At 31.9% G+C, this 14,443-nt stretch overlaps 1 protein-coding gene and 1 non-coding gene across 2 annotated transcripts; both read right to left on the bottom strand.

The window, feature by feature from the left end:
• Nucleotides 1-79: 79 nt before the first annotated feature.
• Nucleotides 80-199, bottom strand: LOC132760396 (U5 spliceosomal RNA). Its single transcript, XR_009629847.1, has one exon. It is a non-coding gene; the product is annotated as a U5 spliceosomal RNA (small nuclear RNA).
• Nucleotides 200-3,091: 2,892 nt separating this feature from the next.
• LOC132760360 (uncharacterized) lies at nt 3,092-13,258 on the bottom strand. The gene is made up of 4 exons (XM_060752345.1): nt 12,881-13,258; nt 11,658-11,977; nt 8,405-8,512; nt 3,092-4,024 (listed from the first exon to the last, which is right to left on the bottom strand). Exons 1-4 carry the CDS (start codon nt 13,011-13,013, stop codon nt 3,470-3,472), a joined length of 1,116 nt encoding a protein of 371 aa, XP_060608328.1. The 5' UTR covers nt 13,014-13,258; the 3' UTR covers nt 3,092-3,469.
• Between the last annotated feature and the right edge of the window lie 1,185 nt (nt 13,259-14,443).

Genomic DNA, 14,443 nt, shown 5'->3' with positions numbered 1-14,443 from the left:
TCTACAACAGTACTCTAGTGATAATTATGCCATTTTGCTATTCAGTTCAACACTGATAATGGTCTAGATGTAATTTATTAATCCCTTATTACAGGGACATCAGAAATAAGTCTATAGACTCATTGTTTGTTCCACTGCACGGAAATCTTTAGTAAAAGGCGAAAGATTTATTCGTGACATTGAAGTGAAACCAGAGTTGGTCTGATTGTCGTTTTTCAGACATTAATATATGGCCACTATATTGACTAGTGAGCGGGTTAATAGTATTCACGTGAAGTTTGGCAACCAAGGGGACATAATTTGGATATATTCCGTTTATCGAAATATGGCGGAAAGAGCCCAAAAGTTGTGTTCATGCAAGGTTAGACACGTTTGGAATGTATGCTTTAACTGTAAGAGCACCCTACATCAATGTATATACTTTATTTCTTCTTTTTTTTTCATTCATAAAGTCCAATCAATATCGGGAAATATTTACATTGTAGCTGCATAAAAATTATATCCGGCCCTGTTTCGAAACTACCATTAACCACTAGAATTATCTCCCATGTTTACTAGTTTGAGGGCAATACACAGTATTCAAGGCTTCTCGGCAAACAACTGACTGCGTCACATCCAAAACCTTACATATGTATCTTACATCAAACAATTAAAAATACATGTCCACCTTCTAGTTTTCTGACACATAGCCTTGTGTTTTTCATTGTTTCGGTCGCGAAAATCAACGACAAAAAGCATGGATTACCCCTATTCGCAAAATAACAAAATTTATTAACGTCACAAAATTAATCACATGCTATAGTGTTACAATGCACTATCCAAACGGGTAGACATGCAATCAACTTTCACTATTTTAAATCTTCTGCATACCCTTTAAAACACCGACTAGCTCCAAAATCACACATTTGCACCCGACAGGTACTCTCTCATACTGTAATGCAAGGTCAACGCCACTATATTCAATTTTACTAAATAACTGAAACACAATACTAGTCACTGAAACTTGAAATATTGTAACATTTTATATTTAGAACCTCAAATATCCACTTCAATTTCAAAACTGCTTCTTATTTGTAAATTTGACCCTGGCCAATTCGAAACTAAATGACCGAAACTGCGAACTGCCTCCTTTACCTAAGAAGCAGAGTAAAGGGGATTCACTGTATAGAAATTTGGAATTTTAACGACCCTGGAGTTATCTCCCATGTGTTCAGTACGAAAAATAAATATGACATGTCAGTTCCATTATTAAAGTATTTGATTAAAATTGACTGATGATAAAAAGACAGCTTGAACAACGTCCGTCAAATTTATGCAGATCAAATTTTATAATTTTATAACAATAATGTGTAATGACATCGACATCTGTTAATTTATCGGTATATCAGCAGTAAACAAGTAAGCTTATACTTATTATAATCAATGTTTTCTTATCCTTTTTGTTCCTAAAAATAGTTTTTCACAATTTCAAATTAATAGACGTATATCACACAAACACATACATATACACATACAGTTATAACAAACCTTTTTTACAGCGCGTATAAAACTATCCAATATTTTTCAAGGGTTTTTTTTCACCCTGTGTGAAGCACGTCTGTAACTATAAAACTGGCTCAAATTCTTGATAATTTATGGGACATTCTTATTGTGTTATCAAGGCAGTGAACCTTTTGGTGCCCGCTGAATAGCACTTAGTCTATTATCTCTACATTTACCTTGTTTCCAAAGCCTGGTCAGTCGTAATCAGATGTAATTCACAAGGTTTAATGATTATGATTACTGAGCTGAGACGTGAATTTTTTTTGATGACATGATTCAACTATCAAGTCTAAATCGTTAACCATTAAACAGCACTTCTGAATTTGCGACATGGGTTCCTCATGTTTGAAACAGTCAATCCAAGGTTTAAAGTATTTCAATATCCAAATACAAAAGCTGGGCTATTAACTTTCCAAGGGTACCAATAAGGATACGCGCCATGTATTTATTCTTTGCAAAAATCTGCTCAGATTCTTTTGTTATAAATATATTCAAATATGTTTACGCTTTTATTTCATAAGAGGCTAACAGACTACAGAGTTGACTAAAAAAAGCATATTTCCATATTTTTCCCCTTTATTGTCATAGAAAATTCGAAAAGCAAATCATTTTTGTACAATCTAAAAGTGTAATCAATTGTACAATCCCGCCACAAAAGAAGATTCTATATAACACTACAACATAGTGACACCCACTATACCGTATATACAAATTTCGGAATGAATAAAATAATACAATAATACCTTCATTAACTGGCCCCTAAGTTGCAGATTTCTACGGTGTCCTTTTCGCTTTAGTTAAAATATCTATTTTGTCGCCATTATTATAATTTCGTTAGATATAATATATAGTGATATTTCAGGAAATTACTCATATTAATTTATCGCGAATATAAAAATTTACGCTCAAAATATCATAAACAGGTGATATTTTAGTTGGCGCAGACCGGACACCGTAGATTACATCAAAATATGTAACCCAAATGATATAAGATTAAGGTAATGTAAAACACACAATAATTAACACGAAAATTGTCCATTTCGGTCTTAGTTACCAGTATGCAACAATTGTCCTTAGACATAACAAATTAGTTTAAGAAAATAACATCAGCAAATATATAATAGAAACATAACATAACATTCTTTACAGCTATGTTCCTTGTGTTAGGTTAAGAGTCCATTCCCTGTGGAATACATGTATTTTTATGCTTATCACCTTATAAAACAAAACCAATTAACTTAAATTGTTTAGAACACGTGTTGTTCCAATAGAAATCATTATCGGATCAAATTTCATCATTTTAGCCTCGTTTCCATTTTAAGAGTCCAAACACCCATATCAAATGCATATCACAAACATATAGCCTCGTTTTCATTTTCAGAGTCCAATATATTAATATAAAAGGCATATGATATCCTACATAGCATCAATTTTATATTTCAGAGTCCAAAATATCTATATCAAATGCATACCATTCTCCATCTAGTCTCATTTGCATTTTAAGGTTCAAACATTTATATCAATTTCATATTTTTCATATTGTTTATTGACAACAATACTGATGTTATTTGACTTGTTTTGCATGTTGTCTTGAAAGCATTTTGTACAGAAATCTTTATTGATTCAGAAAATAATGTGTACAGATTTTTTGCACAAATTTGTTTTGTATAGATTTAGCCATAGGACGTAGTTGCCATGGTTACGTAGATGTCATAGAATGATTGTTGATGAGGAGCCGTTAAACCTATATCATACTCCGATAGTGCCCCGTTCAATATAGATTTGACAGCTGTGTAATCGTCCGGTAGAATTGGTGAAAACTCCTTCTTACAACCAGTTTGCTACAAACCCCCCATATATTTTTAACCATGATATAGATTCATGCAGCATTCTAGGCTACATACTCCTATCCATGTCCAATGGGTAACTACAACGGACATTGAACGATATCAGAATCACTGTCTTTAAACACCATTTCGTTAAATATAACAACAGAATCCCTCCTGTAACATTTCGTCCATTTCACCTTGTTTCCAAGATCTATCTCAGCTAGTTTAGTATGATATAATCTATTTAGAATGATACTGAATATAGATTGGTCGAATCTATGGCAGTATCCAAACTTATCCGCATCTACACATTTGGAATTTGGTTCCCGGTCTGACATGATACAAGTCTCTGTTAGAGCGCATGATATCCAGGGTCTCATGATAAACTTATAAGTTAACGAACTTCGCCTGATGAATATAAAAGCTGCATTGAATTTAAAACTTGTTTGAAATGCACATGGTTTCTCCCCGAGGCTGTTGAACGTGGCATTATCGGTTTCGAATGCAATGTTGATGTCTGGGTGTGTCACCCTCTTGTGCCCGGCGGCGATTCCGTGGGTGCGTGCAATATCAATACCCGGTTGTAAATTTCCGTCTGGTAAATAAACAGCGGAATCCATCCATATAACAAAGCCAAATTCTTGAAGAGCCATCTGAAAAAGAAAAGTTGTTAATTTTAAAGGGTATAATTCTATAACTAACGAGATATTTTTATAAAAACTATCAACAGTAAAATTATATTTCTTCCATTATTTTATGGTTGATTCCCGACTAAGTTGTAACATAGAAAGTCTCTGTTGTTTAATACACATGAATATTGTATATCAACAGAATAAAATATTCCGGAACAAAATATCATTTTGCTATATTAAGTAGAGTTTTATCCGTTTAGCAATGACCTTTCGCTTTGAGGCAATTCATTGCCATTTTTATTCCATACAAGCACTTTTGGAAGTATTCTTTTTTAAAATCCAAACAATAATTTTTTGTTTCAGATATAATTATAGTTTCATATTCTTTAAGTCAATTTGCCTTGACTTAACATGATTATTTATACATTGTACACAAAAACCCTGCATGACAAAGTAACGCAACCCCTTTGATGTTAATTCCCGAAATCAAAGTCTTATTTTACTTCAAAAAATAAACCGCCACATTGACAGACAGAGCAGAACATATATTATTATATGTACACGTACATATAACTTCGATCATAGTAATATGTTTGTTTATATATTATATAACTGTTGAACAGCTTTTATATACATGTATTATGATTTGTAAATAAACGCAGAAGACTTCGGGTGCAGCTGTGTGTGCACTTTCATATGTAATGGTATCGTGGCATTAAAGTAAACATTTGAGCCGCGTCATGACAAAACCAAAATAGTGGGTTTGCGACCAGCATGGCTCCAGACCAGCCTGCGCATCCGCGCAGTCTGATCAGGATCCATGCTGTTCGCTTACAAACTCTATAACCAGTGTAGAAACCGATAGCGAACAGCATGGATCCTGATCAGACTGCGCGGATGCGTAGGCTGGTCTGGATCCATGCTTGTCGCAAACGCACTATGTTGGTTTTGTCGTGGCGCGGCTCGGCTCATTTATGTGACGGTAAATCATTTTGCAAAAATGAATGTCCGTATAATACCTTAAATCAGGAAACTCTACTTTTATTTTTCTTTGCTCGTTTCAACTAATATTTTGCAACAAAAACCAACATACCATCACATATATCTTAACTACATATGTATGGACTTCAACAAATGATCAAAATATGCACAACACAAAAAAAACATTTGAGTGGGTTGCAAAATAATCTTGAGATCACGGTAGTCCTCCTTTTACATTTTGCAAATAAAACCTTTCTATTTGAATCATTTATCAAAACGACATTATCTATCAATTTATACCCCATTTATACTGTCTACAGTTTGCAGTCTAAGTAAATCGGCGTAAACGTTACCCAACCAAGCAACAACAAAAAAAACAAAACAATAAAACTCCAGTTACATTACATGCGTTGCGTAATTTATCAGGCATAACCATGCAAATTACTTGTTTATTGCATTACAACCGAACAAAACAGTTATAGAATAAGTGGTTTACTCATATAATTGCGGCTATCTATCGTGTCATTGTAATTACATATCAATTTACGTCAACCTCGCCCTGATACGTAATTTCTACCTTTCAGCTTTTAATTTTTGACAGCAAAGAAAGATACAGGTTGTATATGAACTTATTTATTAACTATGGAATATTGCATATTATTTCAAACGTTATAAAATTAAACAATGCACTTTCACCGTCTGCTCCACGCGATGTTCCAATAAAAAACCCTATAGGTATATCAATTTAGTCTCGTTTTTAATTCCAGAGTCCAAAACGGTCATATCAAATACATATCGCACCCACATAGCCTCGTTTTCATTTTAGAGTCCAAAAATATATATATCAAATGTATATCATACTCCATCTAGCATCGTTTTCTTTTTTAGAGTCCAAAAATCCGTAACAAATCCTTATTGTAATTTAAGTAACAAAGCTCTGTCAAAATATCACAAAATGGTGCCTTGAAATAGGGATGTCCTTATATATTGAGAACATTACTGACTCTATTGCACTCGTACTCAGCTGCAAAAGCTATATCAGATTCGACCAATGTCTCATTTAATATAGTGCTGTACTCTTTAATAAGAATTCTATACTGTACCCAACAATGTAAAATAACGTCATGTTAAATGTGTTTCTAATTTTTATATCTAAACACGATGGCAATATGAATTTAAACGGTTAAAACCAACAATATATAAAATAAAGATAATACATTACTGTATATAATATATAAGTTAATAGTAATATACACCTGTATATAATATATCAGCTGACGATAATATAAACATGCATATAAAATATCAGCTGCGTAAAATATAAACATGTATATAATATATCAGCTGATAATAATATATACTTGCGTATAATGTATAAGATAATAATAATATAAACCTGTAAATAATATATCAGCTGATGATAATATATACCTGTATATAATATATCAGCTGATAATAATATATACTTGTGTATAATGTATAAGATAATAATAATATAAACCTGTAAATAATATATCAGCTGACGATAAGTAATAGAAAGAGCACCGAAACACGAGGCTATCTGATTTGTACGAGGGGGCGTAGCCCCCGAGTATAAATCAGATTGCCGAGTGTTTTGGTGTTCTTTCTCTTTTGTATCATAGTCAAACATAAAAACACGTTCCCTGTTGTCACAATTTTAAACCCCGGGAAAAAGTAACCAATGATCGAGCATCTGAATATGATATTTCTGCCGCTTTCCCTTTCTCTGCCGTCACAATATGTAAACCCCAGCAAAAATGAGCCAATCAACGGGCATGATCTGGAGTGCGGGTAACTGATACCTGCACTCCAGTTACCGCACTGTGCATGTATATTTATACGATTTAACTCTGACACTTTTTCAACAGAAAGGTTCCCAAACTATGATACAATATATACATGTATATAATATATCAGCTGATAATTATATATACTTGTGTATAATGTATAAGATAATAATAATATAAACCTGTAAATAATATATCAGCTGACGATAATATATACCTGTATATAATATATCAGCTGATAATAATAATATATACCTGTATATAATATATCAGCTGATTATAATATATACTTGTGTATAATGTATAAGATAATAATAATATAAACCTGTAAATAATATATCAGCTGACGATAATATATACATGTATATAATATATCAGCTGATAATTATATATACTTGTGTATAATGTATAAGATAATAATAATATAAACCTGTAAATAATATATCAGCTGACGATAATATATACCTGTATATAATATATCAGCTGATAATAATAATATATACCTGTATATAATATATCAGCTGATAATAATATATACCTGTATATAATATATCAGCTGACGATAATATATACCTGTATATAATATATCAGCTGACGATAATATATACATGTTTATAATATATCAGCTGACGATAATATATACCTGTATATAATATATCAGCTGACGATAATATATACCTGTATATAATATATCAGCTGATAATAATATATACTTGTGTATAATGTATAAGATAATAATAATATAAACATGTATATAATATATCAGCTGACGATAATATATACATGTATATAATATATCAGCTGATAATAATATATACTTGTGTATAATGTATAAAATAATAATAATATAAACCTGTAAATAATATATCAGCTGACGATAATATATACCTGTATATAATATATCAGCTGACGATAATATATACCTGTATATAATATATCAGCTGATAATAATATGTACTTGTGTATAATATATCAGCTGACGATAATATATACATGTATATAATATATCAGCTGACGATAATATATACATGTATATAATATATCAGCTGATAATAATATATACTTGTGTATAATGTATAAAATAATAATAATATAAACCTGTAAATAATATATCAGCTGACGATAATATATACCTGTATATAATATATCAGCTGACGATAATATATACCTGTTTATAATATATCAGTTGATAATAATATGTACTTGTGTATAACATATCAGCGGACGATAATATATACATGTATATAATATATCAGCTGATAATAATATATAATTGTGTATAATGTATAAGATAATAATAATATAAACCTGTAAATAATATATCAGCTGACGATAATATATACCTGTATATAATATATCAGCTGAAGATAATATATACATGTATATGATATATAAGACGATAATTATATATATACCTGTATATTTAATATATAAGATGATAGTTACATATACCTGATGATAGTTACATATACCTGTATATACCATATAACATGATGGTAATATATACCTGTATAAACCATGTAACACATTGGTAATATATACCTGTATATATCATAAAACATGATGGTAATATATACCTGTATATACCATATAACATGATGGTAATATATACCTGTATAAGAACGGGCTTCCAGGCTATGGTGTGTTTTTTCTCCTTTAAGAAAGCTGGATACTCATTGTACGGGAACTTTCGGAGGACACAATTCCCATCTTCACATATCTGTAAAATAAAATATATACAAAAAGGGGATGATATATGCAGTACTCTACTATAGTGTATATATAGTGTTTATATGTATAGTGTAAGTCATACAAGCCCATGGAAGTAAGTGTCCAATTGATAATCGTAATTACACTAGTCCTTTGACAGACGTAATAACATTATTATACTAAAATAAAATTTAACTTAAAATCTTGTTATTTTCTGTTCGTTTTTGTTTATATAACGTGACTTGATATAGTACTTGGTGGGAAAACACTTTGATAAAATCACGAATACATGTCTCTAACTTAGGTAAAACAATCGCAAATCTCCTGGTTTGGTTTTCAATTTGAATAAAGTAACCACATGACCGTAAATTGTGGCTCCAGAGGCAGCCGGAGCGGATAATTAGTATGCATTGATTAACCCATTACTGCATGAGCATTTTGTGTAAAATGGCATTTCATTGAAAAGTCTTCCGTTACAAGTTCAAATTGCTATAAAACTATAAAAACTACTTCAATACTAATCAAACTTGGCACAAATGTTAACTGGACCATTGCCTTTGTAACTACATGCTCAGTCTTAAATTTCCTGTTACCATGGCAACAAGAGGACATCTCAAAATTGCCAAAAAAAAACACTATTTTGCGTGGATTTTTCTATCAAAAATTGGGATTGAGATAAAGTCAAAGGCTTTTCGGCGTTGGTTACTCGTTACCTTATGATCAACCTGGGGTCATTTCTAGCCTCTCATAAGTCCAAAATTTTCTTGGCGATGAGGGCCACCCCTTCAAACCCCCAAACAGAAGGGGTACATCCCCCTTCTGGCAGCCCCCTGATGTATCTTTTGGATAGAGGGCGGCGCCGAAAAGTGGTCACTTTTTTAAACAACATTTCTCAAACAAAAGCAAGTGTTGGGGCCTAAATAAGGCATTTTTCACAATTTGAGATAACAAAAAGGGTGATGAAAAAGGCGTTAAAGGCGTGTATATCTGGTAATGGGTTAATAAAGCTTTTTTCCTCATTAGGTGGATGTTCCCATCTTTATTACATTTCGTGCATGATAATTCTATATGCGTTTCTTTCAGGTTTACGTCAAGATTCACCTTTCTCTAGAACAAAGGTTAAAACCTACTATTTATGATACGTATAATAATAAAAAGTGATAAGAACAACAGCTGTTCTGTGAATGATACCGCGCTTGTCTATTAATCCAGATGTTGAAGGTTCGATTTCCTGTACTATCATCAATGACCCTGGGGATCTTTCCCATAAATATAGATATAAATATAGAGGTCCCATATATCGGTGCTCTACACTGGGCACGTAAAATATCCAGGGTCGCCCTACAGGTTGGACAACTGGTGTACCCGAAAAATAAAATAAAAACAAATCTTCTGGAGACGTCACAAAATGCTTACTTTGATGTTATGATTGATTGACTATCTTAACAAAATAAAACGATCCGCAATTAAGAATAATAAAATTCACCTAAAACACATTTAACTTAAAATTTCTCCATTCATATGGTACACGATTACACGAAATGCCTCGCTTAAACTACCATTTATAATTTATATTTTAGACTTTAATGTAAATAAACTGGTCGACGTTAAATACATTCACTAATTCTATGCCATTTCGCTGATATGAATCCTGTCCATTAAACATAAAGTTAAAACCCATTTAACATTTTTTTGTAAAATTGTAAAATATTAAGACTAGGTGACTTAACTGTGTAGAGTTCTCGATTCAATCTCATTCTTTGCACGTCTCAACTAGAGAAGAAAAAAAAACGGATTCCTTGGAAGAAATTCTGATTGAAAACAAAATGTTCCAGTACCGAAATGTAATAAAAAAAAAATCACAAAAATTAGAAATTAACCTTAAACCAACTAGCGTAACGCTTTCAATTTGGAACAGTCCATTCAAAGTTTAAGGGATTCCGATATCTAAATACAATAATTGAGCTACCAACAGTTTAGAGCCTAGACAAACTACAAGGAAGTGCTGGATGGTGGTAAAGGTTAATTGCGGGTTAAAGATTAATTAAGATTCTGATACCTTGACCTCAGATTATGTCAAATTTATACTAAGATTTATAAACGCTTTGCGTTTTTATTTATCTAGTGGGCACGAGATACTATGTTGTGGTCATGAGTTACTAAGTCGTGGCCACGAGATAATTAAGTCATGTGCACGAGTTACTAAGTCGTGCGCACGAAATAAATATAAGTACACGCATGTTACCTCTGTATACCACCGTAAGTTTTATATAGTTAATACAATGAATTTTACGTCACGTTTTCGTTTAAAATGATAGAAAATAGTTAAAAAAATATAGGAAACGATGTGGGATAATGAAAACAATCGCCTAGACAGTTACAACATGGCACGAACAATTCTCTTGGTCAGAATGTGTGTCCGTGGGGTCATTTTTCTTCGAGAACCATTTTGCCACCAATTGCTTTTGAATTACCCATAAATAATTCATCAAACTACGTGGGGTCTGAATACACCCAATTTTCATTTTCTTCTAATTTATGATCGCTTGATAAATGGGTTTTTCTCTGAATGAAGCTTGAATAAAAGAATTTTCAGTGATCATCCAGAAGTAATTGTCCGGATCAATTAAAACCTATACGTATACATCCCTTCTTTATAAAAAGTACGTTACTTGGCCTGATATATTGGCGATGTCATAAAAACTCAAATAATATAAAGAGAATTTGTTCAAAGAATTTTTTTATTTTGGTTTGCAGCTTATTTCAACCAATACATGCAGGGAAGGGCCCACGATAATGTTGATAGAATTTTTGGTCAATCCCTTTTGTATGTACAATGTACACTTCATTATGTTTGTAAAATATTGCGCGTATATTAATACAATAAAATATTATTAATTTCTAAAAAAAAAAAGGTAATACATCGCGACGTGCTTTATAATTGGGGCGTTGCTGTTGTTGCGAAGAGGGTGTTTCAAATTCGACTATTAATCTTTCGAGATATGATGATCGTTTGTTTTGTTTTTTATGAAGATATTCAAACATCGTGTATTCAAGGATGGCTGATCCGTTCTGATATTTTCTACAGACCTAGGGTACTATTGATATACTGTTTAATATATAACAGGTATAAAAACATCATATGAAAGTTTTACCTTTCGTTTTTGATATTCAGTCAAGCTAAGGTCAAAAACCACTATTTTCAGCTTCGGCTTCATGTTAGTTATAAGTCTTTTAACTAACCCGTCGACAAAAGTGAAATGACTAAATGAAGCGGCCGTGACAATAACCGGGTCACCCAGGTAACTTGATACGTGGTCAAAATCCTGCAGCCCTAGTTTAGGTAGGTATTTGATAGAGTCTCCTAAGGGATAACTGCCCACTTTGTTCCGGTTTTGACTGAAATCCTTAGATATCATCGCCGGTTGTGGGCATGGCTGTAACTGCACTACCTTCTTCTGCTCCCTCGGATAACCTTGAAATATAAAATAAACATATTGAACAACTGAGATCTATATCTTAATAGATGCAACTGTATCATTTGTATTATAAGCGATACTTTAAATTGTCATATGTAAGTGAATGTAATACACCGATGGCTTGGACAAGGCGCATAAAAATTCATTAAAGCTCATATTTTAGTAAGATATTTTTTATAATACTTTTTTTGCAGAAATTTATTGAAATCTAGGAAATTCTAGGATCACCAATTATGTTTGGGAAGCTGTTAATTTGGTCCTTTCGACATATATGATGTATTCACATTGTGTCCACCTAAAGTGTATAGACATTACATTACATTACCTACATTATAGGAAAAGCCTGTTTTCTTTGCAAGTATACAACCTTTTCTTAGTGCAACACAATATGATTATATCAACATCATCATTATGTTTATTCATTTGTACGTTGGATGAATATGTTAATAATGGTAATAGATATACCAAATAAAAATAAAACAAATAACTTTAAAATACGTTTATAGTACAGTTTAAGTAAGAATATCGTTAAATAATGTGTTCCGAATATAAAAATGTACTATAAAATGTCAACGCCATAATAAACTACATGTATATACATTTTACGCTTGAATTTGTATCTTTATTTAAAAAAAATCATTTAGAAAAGCTATGATACTGTCAATGTCTTACTTGAAATAATTTGAACATTTCAATACCGCAAGTCCGAAATTACGAAATAAAGCAAAGAAAATGACTGAAAGACTGCAATTTTAATGAGCTCTTTCATACAAATTATAATAAGATATACCGGATGTGAAATTTTATTGCATAATTTTGCATAGATATCGAACATTGACTTCTCATTTTGAAATACGAGCAGGTATCTTTGTATAAATGTACATATACTGTTTACTTACCATCCATTGTAATGTCCTCTGGAAAATTTCTAAATGTCATCCTGATAATAAAAATCATATTTATGAACGTCAATATAAAAATTGTCCAAAGACTTTTCGACCGTCTAGTTAAAAGTCTTCTTACAAAACCCATATCTAAAATTTATATTCAATTTACATATGATGGAATCATATACAATAATTTATTTCTATCTATTCAAAATCAATCCTTAGATTTAAATTTAAATCTGTACTAATTCCTTTGGTTTTCTATGAGACGTCAATGAAACACATATTTTAATATTATATCCATAGATGTGTACTAAAAATACATATTACTGGCGTTTAGACATGAACAATTTAACCGTGGTTTTGATCATATCAGCGCGGATTTTAATACGCTTCAATGAAACAGTGACGATATAGCATTATCAAGTTGAATGAATTTTTACATATGAATTATAAATGTTTTGTATACATTTTAGATATTCACTGTACATTTTGAATAGGGGACGAGTAAAAATGAATGAATGAATGAATGAATGAATGAATAAATTAATGAATGAATGAATGAATGAATGAATGAATGAATGAAAAGACGGTTATTATTAAGCAAAACATGCGTTATCCTTCATCATCGGTAGAACTTGACTACTTCCGCTTTACCTTAATTATACAATGTCACGTGTGAATGGACTCACTCATTTTTAATGATACTGATTTTTTTTTTAATTAAGTGTCTGTTAAAGGCCCAGTATGCATCAGTAATCTATATTTCTCTTTCAAATACGTGTTTAAGGAATTAAGAGCATATGAGATGTTTCACAACTGAAAAAGTAGCTCCGAACATGCAGTTGGTTAGTTTGTTGAAAAGGTTGCAAAATGTAAACAAAGTAGTATTTTGACTGCCATACACAATACTAATTCACTATAACTATTCCAATTGCCATCATAGCTTAAAATGCCAAAGATATCTGACCATCTTTTGTTTGTTTGTTTGTTTCATTTTACGCCTTTTTCAACAGTATTTCAGTCATATAGGCGGGTAGTTTCCTAAACATCGTTCCTGGAGAGGTACACCAGTACTAGACTACCTTCCTCCGCGCTAAACTACCAAAGCATCTCCCAGGGATCGAACCCACGCCAGAGAGGTAACTGGATTAGAAGTCATCGACTCTAACCCCTCGACCACGGAGGCGGTTCATCTGACCATCTATCTAACAAAAAAGTATGTTTTTGGAAACTGTAACAAGAGACTAAAAATTAACAGGTTTTGAGAAATAAAAATGATAGCATTTCTGAGGCATAATGGACTTTTAAGTATCTAAATATTGATTAACCCTTAAAGTGCTGGAGCTGAAAGCGTTAAGCCCTTGCCTACAGTGTAAAGCCAGGCCAGCCTGCACATCATTTTAAATATTCAAATTTATATCCCTAAAATTGATAATGGACAGTCCCAAAAATGGAAGTGGTACAAGTCCATTTAAAATATTCAGCATGTTATGTATGGACTACATGCTGTGGATTCCGACAATGATTAATCTTCAAGACACGCTAGATACAAGGAAGTTTATTTTGGTTGGT

The sequence above is a fragment of the Ruditapes philippinarum genome, unplaced genomic scaffold (genome assembly GCF_026571515.1).
Source record: "Ruditapes philippinarum isolate M1 unplaced genomic scaffold, ASM2657151v2 ctg32_1_1_1_1, whole genome shotgun sequence".
Taxonomy (NCBI): domain Eukaryota; kingdom Metazoa; phylum Mollusca; class Bivalvia; order Venerida; family Veneridae; genus Ruditapes; species Ruditapes philippinarum.
This window is presented reverse-complemented; position numbering and strand designations above follow the sequence as displayed.

Coding starts and splice junctions, on each gene's coding strand:
- LOC132760360 (XM_060752345.1), bottom strand. CDS start 13,013: ATGGGTTTTGTAAGAAGACTTTTAACTAGACGGTCGAAAAGTCTTTGG. Junction 11,978..12,880: donor AGAGGACATTACAATGGATG/GTAAGTAAACAG, acceptor TTATATTTCAAG/GTTATCCGAGGGAGCAGAAG. Junction 4,025..8,404: donor GGAAGCCCGTTCTTATACAG/GTATATATTACC, acceptor TTTCTTTTTCAG/ATGGCTCTTCAAGAATTTGG.